This window comes from Ananas comosus, linkage group 19 (assembly GCF_001540865.1).
Source record: "Ananas comosus cultivar F153 linkage group 19, ASM154086v1, whole genome shotgun sequence".
NCBI lineage: Eukaryota > Viridiplantae > Streptophyta > Magnoliopsida > Poales > Bromeliaceae > Ananas > Ananas comosus.
Window position 1 is genome coordinate 7442051 of NC_033639.1, and position 19004 is coordinate 7461054.

The window sequence follows — 19004 nt, forward strand, 5'->3', positions numbered from 1 at the left end:
CCTTTTGATGAAAATAGAAGTAAATAAATTGGAAATTGTTTCACACTTTATTGTCTTAATTAATTAATTAATGGAAGTATTAATGGAAGGAGAGGGTAAATATATGTATACTGAAATTTTAGTTGTATGAGTCTTTTGATCTTTTCACAAGTTAGTCCCTTAAAAAGGTTCATGCACATTTTCAACGCATTCCTAGATTCTTCGCATAATTTTATGATAATTAAACTTTAGTTAGTGCAATACTACGTTGCAGCTCTAGCATATAAAATACGAAATAGAAATTTAATGATAAGATACTTAGCAACCGATCATGTTTCATGTTTGTTTTCAATATATTACTTAGATTCAGTATAATTTTATGATAGTTAAACTTTAGTTAGTGCAATATTACGTAAATGGTAAGGTACTCAGAAATTGATCATGAAATAGAGTTAATCTCAGATTTCGGATTTAAAATATGTAGGCTATTATAGAGTTTTTGGCTTAGAAGGTCTATGGACAGTGCCAAAACAAAACGAAACAAAATATTTGTATTAACATTGGTTTACCTGACTGAAGAATGTCATCAAAATGTGGTGTTAAGGATTGAATTGCAAGTAATCTAAATTAAATATTTGTTCCTAATTTTTTAAGGGTTCTTTTATATGTTTTAGAGGAAAATACTTGGTCCCAGAAGGAGATAAAGACATTTTATATTTTAACTCGTGTGGATAGTTTTGCCCAGAAAGGTTTGATCTCTTACTCAATTCTGTCTTCCAAGTCTAGGTCAGTGAGCACTTAAATGCAAACGTGATAAACACCAAACAAATGAAAGGACGTAGCTGTTACGCGAACTAAAGATCTAAGTAATCAGGAATAAAATAAATGTGTAATGAAATAATTATATTATTATGTTCAAAACATGTTTAGTTTTTATATGTTATAAACAACTTAACAGGAAATTATTTTAGAGCTTCTTGATTCACATAATTACTACTGCACTATCCTTCTAACTACATATATATATTCAAATTTAATATATGATTTGATATGTCTGAATTCAACTAATGCATTTAAAATTGCATGAAAAAATTTAACTACTCCAGTTGAAAATATGCCTGTCATAATGAAGTGACAATACTAGTTAGGCCCAGCTGTAGCTTGTATTTCAAGCTTGATACGTATACACAGGTGATGCAACATGTGAAGTAATCAAAGCAGAAAAGTGAACCATGTAATTTCAACGGGAAATAATAGCGACTTGTGTAAATTGAGAGTTTAAAAACATAGATGATTTCTAATGAGGAGTTAAAAAGCTCAATTTGAATTCACCATACCAACCTATAACTGATGCAAAACAGGATCCATTCAACACGAAAACTCGAGGCTTGTTTACCACATAACCCACCTTTAACTACTAAAAATATCATATCCAAAGCAAAACGAGAACGAATAAGAAAAACTAAAGTTACAGGATGGTCTCAGTTACAAACAAGACATGGATTAAAGTAGGGAAAACTTCAAAAACCCCCCCTGTGGTTTCGTGCATTCTCACTTTGCTACCCTGTGGTTTAAAACGTATCAATTTGCCCCCCTGTGGTTTCGTTTTTATCTTTTTGTTATCAATTTTATTATTATTTTTTTTTAAAATCAGTGACAAAGTTAAAATTAAAGGATACTAAAGTGACTATTCGATAAATATAGATGGTTATCTGAAATTTTTTGTATATAATTTAACGAAATATTAACGAAAAAGCTTCCGAAAAGATAAAAATGAAACCACAGGGGGGTAAATTGATACGTTTTAAACCACAGGGTAGCAAAGTGAGAATGCACGAAACCACAGGGGGGGGGTTTTGAAGTTTTTCCATTGAAGTATGAGAAAGGAAAGGCAAAAAAGAATAGGGTACTAAATTCGTAAAGTCGGTTACGTGCAGTGGCAACGAAGCGGGATCGACACACCCTCCGGTTTTCTCTTCTCACGAATAATAGCTTCTTTAATCATGGGCACCTTCTGATGGATCTTTTTCCATATGTGGTTCACAGCTCCATCTGGAGGAATAGGCCCTACGCCGCCAGGCCTGCCGTTTTCGTACTCAAATACAGGCTGAACACGAGCCATGTTCGCACGAAGCTTGTCTTTCTGTTCTTTGGTGATACTCCTCAAGTAGTTCACCAGCCATTTTGGTTGCAGAGCATTGTTAACCGACACGAAAAGTGAGAACTCTGAGTAGTCTATGATTCCTTCGAAGGGGAGCTCAATGTTATCACTAACAACAACTGGAATACAGAGACTAAATATGGCATCGAAGAGGCGGCATGATGTGGGGGTGTCCCCCGCTGGATGCAAACAAAATTCGGTTGATCTCATGCCTTTAATTGACTGTTCACGGCCGGTAGCATTAGGAAAGCCTTCTTCTATTATGACGCCTGGCTCGTCAACCAGCAAATCCCATAGCTTTTCTCGCACCAATCCACCCTGCAACAAGAAAGGCTACAGTTAATAGGTTAGGGCAATCAAAAACTAACCTTGATTAAAAGGTGCGGCGCTGGTGGAGCTATAGAGACCTTCATTGCTTGTTAATGATTTGTTCAGCTTAGTAATACTAAAAAGGGATATTCAAGATAGTTAAGTTCCAAAGCTTGTGAATTCGACGATAATTTATGCCGAGTTGCTTATTTGCAAGCCGAGTTTTGAGAAACTAACTGGACACAGACTTTGAAAAAGTGCAATATTAAAGCAAACTTCACAACTTCAAAAAAGAATTCTCTCTGATGATTAAGATTTCATTCCATACTTCCATAATCATTAGATCTTTAAATGGTTTGCATTTTCCTTTGGCAGTTAATATATATGAGACTGTTTTCACGCTTCAACGAAGTTTTGGAAGACTTCTTCAAGGCTGCATAAGCCTAAAGTGCATGCAGTAACAGATAACTATTCCTAAAACTGCGTCAAGTTTTACGGCAAGATCCACGATTGCCTCCTCCTCTTTAGTAAGATATTTGTGACAGACCAAATTTTAAGCCAAATTTCGGGGCAAAAATCAACTGTAAAATCCCTGAAATCATTCTACAGTGGAATCTCGAATTTACTTTAAGTTGCACTTTGACCAATTCCACACAATTATGAAAAGTCTTGGAAGCTAATGATGATAAATTCATTGAATTTCAGGATCTTCATGTGAATGAAAAAGTTTAAGTAAACTCGATGTATCATTCAATTGATCTTATGCCTGATATTTCAGGGCATTAAGGAATTCTGAAATCATATCTCCAGCTAATAGCACAATTGATAGAGAGAATCCCCTCCCTCATGTGGTTTCTTTTTATGCCACAGTGCTTGCGATACCTTGGGAGTTACGGCCCATAGTGAGCCATCAAATGGAGCAAGTAGTGCTCAAGTCCTAGGCATGCACTTCACTTATAACAGGCATTCATTGGTTAAGGATACTTGGATCTCCAAATATAAGAATCATAGGAATTATATATTTCCCAATTTTTGAGAAATGAGAATTTGATGGTCACATGCAAGTGAAGTACCGTTATTGACATGATATGATTATAATCAAAGTATTAAATTTTTCTTAGTTGCAATGAAATATATTGTCATAAGGTCATAGGATCACCGAAGTTTATAGGAGTTAAAACATAGGAGTAATTTTTGTTTTTCTTCAGAAACAAACATACCCGATGCCTATGCTTAGCTCCTTTAAAGTAGAGAAGAATATGACGAGGCCGATCCTCCGAGAGGGGTAATCTAGGTAGCAAATGGGTGTAAGGTACTATCACATCCTTGATCAATGACACCTGAGTGTGCTGTATCATACTTGAAGAGTTATGATTAGCTGCTTTTGAATCGAGTTTGTACCACCCGCCAAAATCAACCACTAGAAGAATAGCTGGAGCAATCTCTTTTCTAACGTGCCACATAGCGACCGGGTCTGTCAAAGAATGCTTCAAGGTTTAACACAACCTGACCACCCAAAAGCTGACCCATAAGGAGCAAAACACAGCAGCAATTTCAGAAAGACAAGAAAATATATCCATTTATACAAGTCTCGAGTACAAATTTTTTTGCATATTGTTTTTCTAATAAACAAACTCCTACGATAGCATCAATACCTAAGTTAGAGAAAGTTGAGTGAAGCGGAGAAAAAAAAAAAGAAGATTATAACTTTTCTATCCTTGGTAAATAAGCTTGGCGGGGAAAGGAGGCTAGAAATAAAGTGGAAGAAGTTATACACTAGACAATTGAGTATTAGGGTCAAGTTACAGGGCATCGCACCGGATTTTGCAAACAAGCAAGATACTGGACTACCGATCTTTACACAATGAGACCCAGATAGAAAATTTTAATACCACAAACAAGAAATCATGCAGTAACGACAAGGGCTTAGCCTTTTCATTTAATCTTAATTGTTCTTAGATGTTCTCGAAGGCAATACTTACTGGCTCTAGTTGCTATTAGCGATATTATGAATTCCATATCAAAATGTCCATCTACAACCACGAAATTAGTAAAAGAGTTGGATTTGTGACTACTTCAACACTAGTTGTTGTCTCACAAAGAGAGAAGGAAAACTAATAAATTTCAGAAGTAACTGGACAATCAGTAAGACTAAACTCACTATAAATATTTAGACATATATAAAGGAAGCAAAGTGATCCTAAAGCTCTTTCAGAAATGTGGACAAGAGTTGTAATTGGTGTAGAAAAAGTAAAATGCCGAGCGATCAAATTATAAAAGCAATGGACAAATTAACTTTACAGACAAAATAAAATACCACCCTCATCACTTATAAATGCACCAACAAATATTGTTGCTAAAACATCATCCAAATTAGCACTTATCATAAATTTGTTGTCGACCAAATAAGGTAAAATAGAACATTACTTGATAAGAGCAAACATTAAAAAGAACCACTAGATGAGTTTTTGAACCCACTTGTTATGGCATAACTCTAAAGAGATATATCCACAACATGTTGATAACTTTAGCAAGGTAATGATCCTACTAAGTTCGTTGAGATCATCAATGATTAGCTCTAAGAGACCAACAATGGAGTATTCCACATGCCCAACGAAATGCAAAATCTAGATTTATCGAAGAAGAAGGGAATTACCGGTCAATACGAAAACATGATCCCGGCCACCGGATCTCCTCCACGCATCAGAGCCGGTGATCCGATCGACCACCTCCCTCTGCCTCCTATAATCCCCATTCCCCTCCTCCCTCCCGAATCCCCCCTTCCTCCCCCACCCGAGCTCCATCTCGGCGCTCAGCGTCGCGAAGAACGGCACGAACACCACGTCCGCCTCCGCCGCATCATACACCCTCTCCGCCACCGACGCCGCCGCCGCGCCCCGCGACCCCCGTGGCGTCTCGAGATCGCCCAAGAGCCAATACTCGGCGCTGTACTGCTTAATCAGCGGGTTCTCCGGGTACGGCGGCGGCAGCGGCGCGCCGCGGCGGCGCATGGTGGAGGAGCGGAGGTCGGCGTCGGGGTTGGCGCCGATGCGGGAGTCGGGGGCGGAGAGGGACCAGAAGAGGTCGAGGAGGCCGTAGTTGAAGGAGCGGGGGAGATCAGCGACGAAGACCTTGAGGCGGGGGTGGGATCGGGGGGTAGGGTTAGGGTTTGGGGAGAAGGTGGGGAGGAGGATGTAGGGTTCGGATCGGGAGGAGATGAGGAGGAGGAGGACGACGACGAGGGGTAGGGCGAAGAGGCCGAGGAAGAGGAAACGGGAGGAGCTCCGCATGGCTTCGTCCCGAGTACAGCTAGATCGGAGTGTGAAATACTGAAAGGGTAAACTTCAAAATACCACCCTATGATTTAAAGTGCATCAATTTAGTACAGTATAGTTTCTTTTTTCTTTTTTTTTTTAAATCAACTTTTTTTTGTTAATATTTTGTTATATTATATACAAAAAGTGTATCTTTTAGTTTTAAATTTATTATAGATTTAACAAAAAAAATTAGTCGAGGATATAATAAAAAATAAAAATAAAAATAAAACCGCGAGATACTAAATTATACACTTTAAATTATAGGGTACTGAATAAAAAAGTACAAAACTATTGGAATGGTATTTGAAGTTTTCTCATACTTAAAGTAAAACCTCAGTACCAATTTGGTTCGGGATAACAAAAATTATAATAAATTTTTTATCTCTAAAATAATTTATTATTTTAGAATGGCCAATTTGTATAAAAAATGCACCGGTGTTGGGTTTTTACAAAAATAAACCGCCTTTTTGGATGAAAAAAAATGCTACTTGTATACCCCTATTTGGGGTGTATATCTTACATCCCAAACAATGATGGTTTAGAATAAATCAACTTTTAAGTTGGTTTTATTCTCATGCTATTTTTTTCATTCTATACTGACTCGTACTCATTTCCCTCAAGCGCGTTGTCACGACCTTAGCGTTTTTGTTCGCAAAGCCCGTGCGGCGCCCGTCTTCCTGCTCAAAGATGGGCAAGCCTATCTACTTATTGTTAGCTTGGTCCTCCGTGCCCTACGACTGAGTATACAAAAAAGAGAGAAGAGAGAGAGAGAGGCAAATGTTCCCAAAAAACTAAATACTCCATTACTTAGAAAAATAGGATTACAATGCAGACCTTTGTGTCTCTACCTTCTCTTCTTTACTTTGGCCATAGCGATCCTCACAATTTATAGGCTCCTAAATACATTGAATCTAGCCTACGCTAACTCACACTAAGCATACATTAAAGCACACATTAACTCACCCACATTCACATAGTAATGAGCCGTCATGAATGCCTCATAAATGCAAGGTGATCCCAAGAGTTACCCATATCCATTGGGTTTCCGCTAGCGGTTATGGAGGCATTAATTGTAGCAGCTACATGCCCCTTCATCTCCCATGAAATGCTGCTGGGTTTGGTGCCCGTTTGGTTGCCCACTTAGCGAAGTTGGGCCAGAGACTTGGCTGCACTGAAAAATCGCTAAGTCCTTAACATTCTCCCCCACCTAACTCGCAGACACCCTCGTTGCTCACCGAGTTGCTTCCGATCCACGTAGCCTTCCATGCAGTCCTCTATGCCTTCGTGCCAGGACGGCCCCGAGCCTTGCTACCGCAGTCCGCCGTCACTTCCGCATCAACTCCCAGTGCCTCGCCCTCTGAGTGTGAACACCAGCTAGCTCGCCGCGCGAAAAATTTTTCTATTGAGCCCAAACTATCGAGTGTGCCTGTCCTTCGCGACACGCACGCACACGCCGCCAAGTTGTGGGATGCTCTCTGGTCCTCTTGGGCTCATTCTTGGCTTTGTGCTTGATAGAGCGACACTCCCCTTGCTTGGGTAGTTGCTCTAGCATCAATTGAGACTTGACAGTCTCGCCTTCGCTCGGGTCCTCCTCCTCGAGGCCCCCAACTCTCCTGCACTTCACCTCTTCACAAAAGTACAGGATTGTAAGGGTCTGATCCTTCGTCGATGAGGCTGAACTCTAGTTGCACCTCTTTGCATCCCCTATATGACGGTACTCTCCCCCACTTTTGACCTCGCTTGCCCTAGGTGGTTTGCAACGATCACTCTCGATCCGCTCGAGTAGTACCTCCCTCGTCTTGATCTTAAGGTCCTTGACCTCCTTGACATGAGCACCGATGTCCTGAAGCAGCACATCTCGCGCACCCTGCTCGTCGTTACAACGGGCAAGATTTTTCTTGAATTGCTCCAGACGATGGCGGAATGTTGTCATGGCTGCAATAATATCCTTTTCCATCAAATGAAGTCCCTCATCCAACAAACTCACAGTTTGCAGAAACGCAGAGGACTGCTCCTCTATTCTTGTCACAACATCCTCTTGCAACCCTACATGGCACTTCAAGGATATGGACTCCTTCGCCAGTGCCTGTGGCTCCTTGCTTTTTTCCCGCTTGATCTGCTTTAGAGGCTCAGCAGTTACGTCGACGACAGTAGCATCTGATGATGACATGGTTTCTCCTCGAATCGACTCTGATACCAACTGTCACGGCCTTAGCGTTTTTGTTCGTAAAGCCCATACGACACCCACATTCCTGCTTAAAGATGGGTAAGCCTAGCTCCTTGTTGCTAGCCTGGACCTCCAAGCTCTATGACTGAGTATGCAAAAAGGAGAGGAGAGAGAGGCAGAGGTTCTAAAAAACTAAGTACTCCACTACTTAGAAAAATAGGATTACAATACAGAACTCCTCTTATGTCTCTACCTTCTTTTTTTTACTTTGGTCATAGCCATCTCCACAATTTATAGGCTCCTAGATACATTAAATCTAGCCTACACTAACTCACCACTAAGCACACATTAAAGTACACATTAACTCATCCACATTCACATAGTAATGAGCCGTCATGAATGCCTCATGAATGCAAGGTGATCCCAAGACTTACCCATGTCCCTTGGATTTTCGCTGGCAGTTATGGAGGCATTAATTATAGCAGTTACATACTCCTTCATCTCCAATGAAAGACTGTTGGTTTTGGTGCCCGTTTGGCTGCCCACTTAGCGAAGTTAGGCCAGGGACTTGGCCGCACTGAAAAATCGCTAAGTCCTTGACAGCGTGCTCTCTCTTTCTTTCTTTCTTTCTAAGAATCCGTTGTCGTCTTCTCCCACAATCTTACCTTCTCAAAGCTCTCTCTCGCTCTCTTCTCGTCGAAGTCTCTCGCTTGGCTCGTCTATCTCTATCGACAGGAGCTCGTCTCTCATCGCTTTTCTCTTGCTTGTAGAACGCTCCATGTCGTCATATTCTCTCCTACCTTCTCAGAGCTCTCTCTCGCTCCCTTCTCGTCGAACTCTCTCGCTTGTAGCTCATCCATTTCCGACGAGAACTCTCTCGCTTGTAGCTCATCCATTTCCATCAGCAGGAGTTCACTTCTCGTCGCTCTCTTTCGCTTGTAGGACGCTTCGGTACCCTGCCTATCGCAAGATCTCGCCACTCACTCATCCACTCGTAGGCATCCGAAATTGGAGGCGATTTTCGACCTCTCGGCCAAAACCCTCTCATAGGGGAGGCAGCAATCATGAGCGGTGTACGTGCGAATGGGAGATAAGTGTCCCAATCAGAGATAACGGAGGAGAACGTACATACGGAGGCTAAGAATCCCAGCCAGAAATGGGGAAGGAGAAGCACCTCATCACAATGACCGCACCGCAAGACGAGTTCTACAAAGGATGGAGGAAGAGAGAGAAAGTGAAATAGAGGAAAAGAGAGACAGAGAGAATGGAGAAAGACAGAGAAAGTGAAATAGAGGAAAAGAGAGACAGAGAGAAGGAAAAAGATCACAAGGCAAAAAGAGAGAAAAAAAAAACAAAAAAGAAAGAGAGAGAGAGGGGTGACGTTAAGCATTTTTTAGATCACAATGGTATAAGATGACCCCATGCTCCTAGTGCTCCTGTAGCACTACTTCGAAGGCACTATAGGTTCATAATTTTGATCTCCAACCTCTTTCTTCGTTGCAATTAATCCCTAATATTTAATTTTTATTTCAATTATATTCTAAAAAAATTGCCGCATGATAATAATTAGTGTTAACATGGTGTTGACACGACAAAAATTGGTTAATACTACGTGCCAAAAAGTGGTTAATACTAATATGATCAGTTCCTTTCAAATTAATAGCATTTTTTATGGCGGAACTTAATTGAATAATAAACTAAAATTAGAAATTTGATAGCACAAATAAAAAAAGTTTGGAGACGTAAATAAAAAATTGGAAAAAGTTGGGCACCAATGGTGCAATTAACCCCACCTAAATGCACCAATAAGAAATTATTGCTTGCACCAGGTGTATCCATAAGCCTCATACACCATATCCAATTTTTAACCAACAATGCCTTAAAATTAAAATCAATTCAATAGATACCATCTACACCATCTAAAGAGCACAATATTAAAAATCACATAGTTCAAAAAATTGTATGATAATGAAAACCACATGGTAAATTGGTAAGTGTAATATATCAGTCTATTGTACGATAAAGAGGAAGAAAGAGACAAAAAAAAAAGAAAAAGAAAAAACATTACAACACAAAATTTCTATTTTGGTGGTGAAATGCATCTATGTTTGTTGTCTCAAACAGTATGTAATCCTCCATAACTCTACATCTTTTCCCCTTTCATACTCTTTTACATACTGCGGGATCTCACTGATATCAATCTGCTCGCCTTTAAAACATGGCGGCAATTTATCGTTTTGCCTTCCACAATCTGCCAAAAAATCAATAGGAAAAGAAAAAGGAAAAGTGTGAGATACACTAACAACTATAACATTGCTAAAGTCAAATTTTAAAATATATAAGACTATACCCTCATCATTGTTCAAAAAGCTTCGAAAATGTTCATAACCATTCGCCACAACATCGAGTTCTTCCATACTAAAGTTGTACCGCTTTTCCAAGGCCAAGTATAAAACCTATAACCAAAATTAAACAAGCACATTCGAATTCAGTTTAATGGAGACAGTTTGTATTAATTTGTTTATTTTGTTTCAATAATAATCAAATTGCGAGACTACCTTTTCGGAGCCATGTGACATTAGCTTCTCCAGAGTGCCAAAGAACAAGTCAGTAAGGTTGTCGCTGTAAATTACATCAGCAGCTAAAAGCACTACTGCTCTCTCAGCTTCCTCAATCTCTGCAGAGGTCCACGAGTACCTCGACCTAGGTTTTATATTGTTCCGAAACCAACTTAAGCACAATTGAACAGGCTCTATTTGTCCGAAGAATATAGAGAAAAGGAAATAGCGATATCTGTAATGTCTGCATGGCACTTTGTAGCCAGCCTAGAATTTTTGGAGCTAAACACAGTCAATATTTTCTGGCAGAATATATGAATATCCCACCTAACTGATTGTTATGTCCGCATGGCACTTTGCAATTTGCCCGCTAATAATATCAAAAGTTTATGTTTTGATTTTCCCTTCTTTTGATCTTCCTAGTCCTACTTTAGAGTGTAATTTCCGCAACTGTGCAACAACAATAGATCCCTATGAATCCACATCTTTGCTACAGGATTGGGCGAGTATATTTCTTTTAGAACTCGACATTGCGGTAGTGATTACTTGCTAAAAGATTCTGAAACATTGCCGATCAGTACAATGTTTTCTGTGCAAAACTGCAAACTACTATCAGCTTCTAGTACCTTCTCCTTTAAGGGAACATAATTATCTATTCCCTACCGCTATCTAGATTCAAGAATCTACAGTTTATATCTATTCTAGTATTCCCAAATCATATATAGACTTGAACAAAATTCATGGGATAATTTATTTTATCATTCCTACTATATACGTTTTGAGGCAGTAAATTTGAACATAATCAAGACGGCGTAGCCTGGTCATGATATACTGCCTTTGCCCAAGTGCCTAGTCGCTTGTGTGGGTGAATGTCAGGAGTTAGAGCTACCAACTGAAGCATTCCTAGCTAGGTCATACTACTGAAATGGCTAAAGAAAGTTTTCTTCTATAGAAATCACCTTGGTTGGGATAGGAGATCAAATTTTCCAATCAGCGGAGGCCAAGACTCTCTCCAATCGAGCTCGCGTACGTGAACTTCAGTTTCATCAAACTTCAGCCAGCTAGAATTAAGATGAACGTTAGTTGCACAGTTATCTAAGATCTCGGTGCCTATATCTGCCAATTATAAGAGGAAAGGCAAAAAAAAAAAAAACAAAACAAAACAAAACAAAACAAAAAAGAAGTTAGTGGGAGTGAAATTTATAACACTTGAGTCTTAAAGGACAAAACAAACACTTGTGTGTCTTAAAGGACAAAACACTGTTTCTTTAGAGAACATAGCCTTCCAAAGCTTGTTATATATAACATCTGCTCAGAAATTCAAACCTAAAGATTAGAGTTTGTTTAACAAAACCATCCCATATATAAAGACTTTGTCCGTAACTCCATATTCAATCACCCATAGCCTCAACAACTTTCTTTTCATCTCTTCCTTTCGGACCAATGACATATATGTTGGTTCAGAAGGTCTAGGGCTCTAGGCTATATCTACTGTTTCTCATTTTACTCATAGCATTTGTTTAGAAACGTCAGGTCAAGAAGTTCTCTTGCTGAACTAATTTTTCATCTTAAATGTACAATATCAGGGCCTGTTTAGCGCCACTTCTGTTTCTACTTTCAGCAAAAGCAGGCTCTAGTAGTGCTTGGCAAAGAAACCCAAAAAGTCTGCTACTTCTGCTGCAACGGGTAGTAGAAATAAGATTCTAAGCCTTAATAGAGAAACCTTATTTTGGTGCTTCTAATTCCGCCACAGACAAAAGGTGTTGAGGGTATATTATCATAGTTCTTCTCCAAATAACATTACTTCATCAACCAGCTAACATTACTTCATCAACCAGCACTACACCGTACAGTAGGATCAAACAGGTTACGCTCATGTAAATAATGCATGTAATAGCACAAAATAGTTAAATATTGTTATTTTTCAAAGAATTTTACTTCTTGAAAAGAATTATAAGTAAGTTTCAAGCAACCGGTTAGTCAAAAGTTTCAGAAGTATACTTTTCCCTGTTCCCTTTGACAAATCAACCACTTTTTGAAAGTCTCACTTTAGCACTTCTGGAAAGTGCAACTTTCAGGCAACAAAACAAGACCTTTAGCTCTATTCAATATGAAAAGCAGTTTATTTTGTACAAAGAACTGCAAAATGCCAGCTATTCTAAAATTATTAGCGAAAATAATGCATTAGAGAAGAAAAACCGAGAAAGACGTACAGTTCAAAGTTCAAACATATTAGATAGGAAAAGTAAGGAGAACCTGTAATAAGTTCAAACATATTAAATAGGAAAAGTAAGGAGAACCTGTAATAAGTTCAAACATATTAAATAGGAAAAGTAAGGAGAACCTGTAATAAAGACTGACCCAGCAACCCGTGCAAGTGCTATACCAACCAAACCTGTTAAATATTGTAAAATAAGAAGAGCAATAGGCACTTATGGGACTCGTATTGCCTTCTAAATACGCGGCTATAAACCAACCAAAGCTAAACAATGACTAAAAAGGCACGCATAACGCAAAGTGCTCGGACACATGATGAATGACGAGGCCTCAAAACATACATTTTACGTATGATAACCAATTTTCTCATGGAACTACTATATACTAAACAAAGTAAGGTATGCAAGGTTTTGAAATGGGTAGCCAGTATCCTAATATCTTTTTATGCATTTACGCCAAATTTAGGATTGTGTTTCCAAAAACATCTGCTTTTATGCTTTGCAAGGTTCAAAAAAAGAAACAAAAACAAAAGCGCTTCCAATCTTTCCTCCTCCATTTCTAGGCCTTAGTAGTTTGTTGGTTATTATACAACAATATATCACTACACATCAGCAAATTCCCTCAAGTAAGGCTAGTACATTTTCAAAAAAGAATCTGCATCTTAATACTTTCTTCTTGAAATTGATGCTGAACCATTTGAATTGATGATTTTTATATACTTAAATATGACCTACGGTATTTGAAGTCTGCAGATAGTGCAAGCAAAAATATTGATGATCCGTATACGTAAATATGACCTAAGGTATTTGAAGTCTCTAGATACTGAATATAATTATTTTTGATAAATTGACAATTAGGGCCATCCATCCAGATCTACTTAGTTAAAATATTTTCTAAACAAAAGTTCAGCTAATTTATATTATTCTAAATAAGTGAACAAACTCCTTATATCCAATGTTAAGATTGTCAACTTTGAGACCGCTTGATCATTATGTAGTAGGTTTACAAAATCAATTAAATATTCTCAATTACATATGACAATATGGATCTTCAATTCAAATGTTTTAACATTGATTTTGAGAAGGAACAAGGCTCAAAAACTCGTGAAAGCATTCTAACGTGACTCAATTTCCTGTTCAAATTTAAATTTCACATGATATTTGAAGAATAATAAGAATAGTCCATCTCCATTGATGTTATGATGTAGATAACCAAGCACAATGTGTATGCCTTCCATTTAAAACTTTTTCAAGATGTTTAATTGTTACATGCTTCTTTATGCAAAACGTGTTCATCAGCATGTACAGCCTCACCATTTGCCCAATACAGTTTTTGAGAAACCTCCACGAGAACTAGTTTCAAATGAGCCTAATGAAAATCAAAGGTAAATGAATACACTTCATCACATTCTCATCTTAGCAGCTAATTAATAGAAATTACTCAAATGGTCACCTGTTCCAGCACCAAGCTCTATTGCTGTGATACCATTGAAGTCACATGAGGTAAAACTTCTATGCAAGACATAATCGGTAAGTACCAATGATGCTCTCCACACCTGAGATATTAAAATGTAAACATGATACACATCAAAGAAAGCATTAACGAAAGCAAAACGATACACCACCTGCAGTCCGACATTCCGAAGTGATGAAGTGATATTGTGCTTGATGGCCATTACATAGGTCAAACATTTCTCTGTAGCCAGAAAGAGAAATATTAATCCAGAATATTTAGCACATCGAGAATGAAACAAAACCAGTTGATTTGCCTTCAGTTCGGAGATGTCAATCTTGATAAGTGATATAAATTAAGAACGGATTTCACGTTGCTGAACTAAGATTTAAAGAATAAGCAACGATCATGCATATGATTATGAAAATCATCGAGTTTCAAGTTTCAAGTTTCAGGCTTTCAGCAATACAAAATAAGCACCAGTTAAGCAAAACATTGAACAATTCTATGTATGCTAGTTAATTTGTGTGTACCGGGGTTCAGCTCCAGTGAGTACTCACGCAGAGGAAGAATAGTTAATGATTTTAGTGCAGAGATATTATGTGAAAGAAGAACAAAAAAAATGCATTAGTTTACTGCAACAAACAAATATGACGCACTAGATACAGTTTCGGAGAAACAATTCAAAAGTGAAGTAGGAGAAAAATGAAAGCGAAGTTATAGTTCCACATAGAGTGAGTATACAAATTTTTTAGATTACATGATATGTACTTCCAAGTTAAGAAAAGCTGCAAACAACTTAGGAAAAGCAGTATAATCTCACAGCACTGCACATCAATAGAAGATGGAAATCTGGGAAATTTGACCGCATAAGAGAAGTATCAATATGGAATTGAGAAATCAGAATGTCAACAACATAAGTACGAGATGAATCACAAAATGCAGAATAGTCAGTTCCAGCTAAACTTACTAGTTTTGTTTCTTCGTCGGCTTACAACAAGATCACCATCGTTATCCACAGTTAGAATGTCGGATGAAGGATCTTTATCACAGTGGTCGCTACACTCAACATTACCATGTACAGCTGAAAATCATAATCATGTCCCATCAACATTTATGCTACATCTGGTTATTGAGTGAAAAGTCAAAGATGAATTTAAAACTAACCAGAATTATTCTTTTCTGCGAGGATTGAACATTCAGCATTATCATCCAAACTAAGCTTCTGATTACTCCTCCCATCCACGACATCTGATTTGACGAGCTCAGATAAGTTACGTCCATATACGAATCACTAGTGAAGGACCCGCGCGTTGCGGACGTCCATATACAAAAAAAAAAAAAGATAAAAAAATAAAAAAATCAATTGATTTACGCAGTACGGGCATTATAGATTAAGATTACAAACAGATATACAGTTTCCCGAATACCAGCTTGAGCACAAGAAAGCTAGCAAAGAACTCAAGTCTCACATTAAACAAGTTGACTCAGAAATTCTAATCAATTAGCTAAATAAAGAACAAAACAGCAATCACATTATTTATAATAACTCCCTATCCCTTGATTGAACTAATCTACTAAATTATGCCAGCTTCATGAAGACTAACGAAATTTTAGCCAAGTTTCACTCTTCGTTCTTTAACTTTTAAGTGGGCATTTGATATCAGATTTTAGAAATATTTTACTTTGGCCCTCGTCAACATTTAAAAAAAAGATAATTATGCTGGTGCATGAATACATCCATGCACCAAGCATCCATCAGCCCTCAATCCCACTATATATTTGAGCCCATACCATTATTAAGTTGCAGCCATTTCCTCTACTTAGAAATCGGATAATTAGACTACAAGTATGAGAGAGAAGGAACGCCGAAGATGCGTGGTGTTCGGATCTGCAGATGCACTAAGTAAAAGCTTTTTTTTTTTTTCTTATGTCCAATTTAAATCCCTCAAACTTTTACCAAGTTTCACTTCGACATCTGAACCTTTTTCAAGCTCAACATTTGAGTCACTAAATTTTTGAAATTTGAAAATCCATCGTCATGCATTTTTTAAAGTAAATTGCACGTTTGGTCCTCAAACTATGAGGGTGATACTTTGGTCCTCAAACTTTAATTAGTTGAAATTTCTGGCTCAAAGTTTCAAAATTATTACAATCAAGTCCCATAGCCTAATTTAGTTAATTAAATATTGCTCTAACGCTAATATATAAATAATATAGTAGTGTTGCGATTGATGATGCACCAATAATTAATATGCCACATCACTTTTACATCAGCGATGCATCAATATTTAGTCAACTAAATTAGTTTAGTCGTGGGATTTGATTGCAACAATTTTGAATGTTTTGAGCTAGAAATTATGACAAATTAAATTTTAAGAACTAACAAGTTATATGCCTTACAGTTTGTGGACCAAACGCGCAATTTACCCCATCTTTTATATGCATCGACAGACATCTCATCTCATATTCCGATCCTTAAGTATGAAATAAAGTGAGAAAATTTCAGAAGTTCAGGTGCACTTTGAGGACCAAAGTGAAATTTGACTAGAAATCCAGGGACTAAAATTTACCTATCATGACATGTACCTTTCGGGCCATTTTTTTAACTTAAAAGCGAATAAAAACCATGGTTTCCAGCAATTGAACCAAAACACCAGATACGTGTATGATGATATGCCTCTGAGAACCATCGGAAAAAATAAAACAACACGTAAAAATGTATCGAGACCCCTCAACTATAGGATTTTAGTTAGCAAAAAATTGGAGATTTCATCAAATTTAATGGCTTAAATTACTATTTTAGTAATCACATACCAAAGAAATTAACCGTTCATAACTGATAGAGCCATTAAATTAGGTTAAAAAAAAAAAACTTAATTAAGCATAACTATTCAATTCAAAAATATCTGAAGTTCAAGTTGAGGATTACGGGGTTTCTAAATAATTTTACCAAAACCAAAAAAAAAAGAAAAAAAAAATCACCTATGGATGGAACGGAGAAGGTGAAGTGGGTGGTGCAGGGTCCGGTGGATCGCGGTGGGCATCCCAAATGGACCTCGCTCATCACCTGCTCTTCTCCTTCTTCTTCTTCTTCTTCTTCTTCTTCTTCCATGGAGGAAGAAGCGCTTTTGGAGAAAGCAGATAAATTTCTCAGATTAGGGCTCGAATTCGACCAGCAAAGAAGCAGGTGAATGGGCCGGAGCCCAAAATGGCTCGACCCTTTTTGGGTCTTGTTCCCGACAAATATGGTCCGGACTACGAATTATTTTGATTCAGCTATTCCACCTCTCAAAATTTTAATCTTACTATCCAAATTTTTAGTTTATTTGATTTGAATCAGTTAATGGCACTTAGATTTTAAATTTTTAAATAATTTTTTATTTTAATAAATTTATAGTTGCGAGAATTGAATGAAATTTAGTAACTAGTCCTATAGAGATAAACAACTGTATTTAAATTCTAAAGTCAAAATATCATAGACTAACTCAAATCAAACAAAATTGAAAGGTTTGATAGTAAATTCAAAATTTTGTAAGACTGGGTTGTCGAATCAAAACAACTCATAGTTTCTAAGTTCTATATGTTTTTACTTTTTTAGAGCAATAATACTGATACACCCCAAAATAGAGGTGTGCATCTTATATTCACTCCATCCAATAACCATTAATTATGTACTTGTGATATCAACATTTTTTTATATTAATAATCATTTAGGTCTTTGTGAATTCTAGGATGGATGGTGTAAGATTTACTATCCTTTTTAGGATGTAAATTTCTCTTTTTATTAAGCGATAATTACCTATATACCTCTCAAAACTTTAAAAATATCTCATTTATTTCTACTTTTCTTTTCTTTCCAATATACCCCTCATATTTTTCTCCGTTATTCCAAAATACCCCTACAGTTATCATTTGTTAAGTTAATCTGGGTTAAACGTGAGTTAAATATCTACTAGAGTTAAAAAAAAAAAAAAAAATCAAAACACCTTTTTTACCCTTAACTTAAGGACCAATAAGAAATGTTGGTAATGATAGAAGGGTATATTTGAAAAGACCAAAAATCAAAATACTTTTTGTATCCCTAACTTAAGGACAAATAAGAAAAGTCAGCAATGGTGGAAGGGTATATTAAAAAGGGCAAAATAGTAATTTCATACAGAAAACAGCTATTGCTAACAGTTTATTAATAGAATTTAACTCTAGGGATATATTTGAAATAGGTTGGAACGTAAAAAGGGTATTTTCAATATTAGCCTTTTAAGAGGGGTAAATCAGAAAGACAAAAACTTTTTAGGGGTATATAAGTAATTGCCCCTTTCATTAAGGTTAAAATGTATTGGCACTCTCTAAACTTTAACCTATTTTGAAATGATCCCATGAACATATTTTCTTTTATGAGCAATACTATTAGTACACTCTGAAATACGGGTGTAAATCTTACACCTATTCCATCCAAAAACCTATAGTTCTCTATTTATCACATAAACCTTTTTTATTTTTACTAAAAATTATTTGAATTTTTGTCAACCCTATAATTAAGAGTATAAAATCTACACCCTTTTTTGACGTGTACAAGTAAAAGAGAAATTCTACTTATATACCCCAAAAGGGGTGTAACTCTTACATCCCATGTCTTAGAGTTCACAAAAATTCAAATAGTTCTTAGTAAAAATTTTAAAAAAAAATTAATGTGACGAGTAAAAAAGTAATAACTATTGGATATAGTGGGTATAAGATGTACACCTACTTGGGGGTGTACCAGTAGCATTGCTCTTTTTATTTGATTTACACCCACTCTACTTATTAATTAGTTAATTTGACTCCTTCGGTTTGTAATTTTG

The 19004-nt window shown here is 37.1% G+C and overlaps 2 protein-coding genes across 3 annotated transcripts; both read right to left on the reverse strand.

The window, feature by feature from the left end:
• Window positions 1799-5770, reverse strand: LOC109724860 (probable arabinosyltransferase ARAD1). Its single transcript, XM_020253802.1, has 3 exons — window positions 5106-5770; window positions 3670-3923; window positions 1799-2458 (listed from the first exon to the last, which is right to left on the reverse strand). The coding sequence occupies exons 1-3, from the start codon at window positions 5737-5739 to the stop codon at window positions 1907-1909; spliced, it is 1440 nt and encodes a 479-aa protein (XP_020109391.1). The 5' UTR covers window positions 5740-5770; the 3' UTR covers window positions 1799-1906.
• LOC109724862 (methyltransferase-like protein 22) lies at window positions 9868-17354 on the reverse strand. 2 transcript variants are annotated; one of them, XM_020253804.1, is made up of 10 exons: window positions 17146-17354; window positions 15328-15411; window positions 15131-15244; window positions 14333-14403; window positions 14161-14263; window positions 12853-12886; window positions 11451-11552; window positions 10492-10636; window positions 10284-10389; window positions 9868-10184 (listed from the first exon to the last, which is right to left on the reverse strand). In XM_020253804.1, exons 1-10 carry the CDS (start codon window positions 17273-17275, stop codon window positions 10036-10038), a joined length of 1038 nt encoding a protein of 345 aa, XP_020109393.1. In that variant the 5' UTR covers window positions 17276-17354; the 3' UTR covers window positions 9868-10035. The 2 variants fall into 2 exon arrangements, with proteins under 2 accessions (XP_020109393.1, XP_020109392.1); XM_020253803.1 differs by having other exon boundaries at window positions 11451-11607; window positions 12836-12886.

Excerpts from the sequence above, each read along its gene's own strand:
- LOC109724860 (XM_020253802.1), bottom strand. The coding sequence starts at position 5,739 with ATGCGGAGCTCCTCCCGTTTCCTCTTCCTCGGCCTCTTCGCCCTACCC. Across the intron at positions 3,924-5,105 it reads TCATGTTTTCGTATTGACCG|ACCCGGTCGCTATGTGGCAC; the intron begins GTAATTCCCTTC and ends ATTCTTTGACAG. Across the intron at positions 2,459-3,669 it reads GAGCTAAGCATAGGCATCGG|GGTGGATTGGTGCGAGAAAA; the intron begins GTATGTTTGTTT and ends TTCTTGTTGCAG.
- LOC109724862 (XM_020253803.1), bottom strand. The coding sequence starts at position 17,275 with ATGGAAGAAGAAGAAGAAGAAGAAGAAGAAGAAGGAGAAGAGCAGGTG. Across the intron at positions 14,404-15,130 it reads CCGACGAAGAAACAAAACTA|AGAAATGTTTGACCTATGTA; the intron begins GTAAGTTTAGCT and ends TTCTGGCTACAG. Across the intron at positions 10,637-11,450 it reads GATCTCCTATCCCAACCAAG|GTCGAGGTACTCGTGGACCT; the intron begins GTGATTTCTATA and ends TATAAAACCTAG.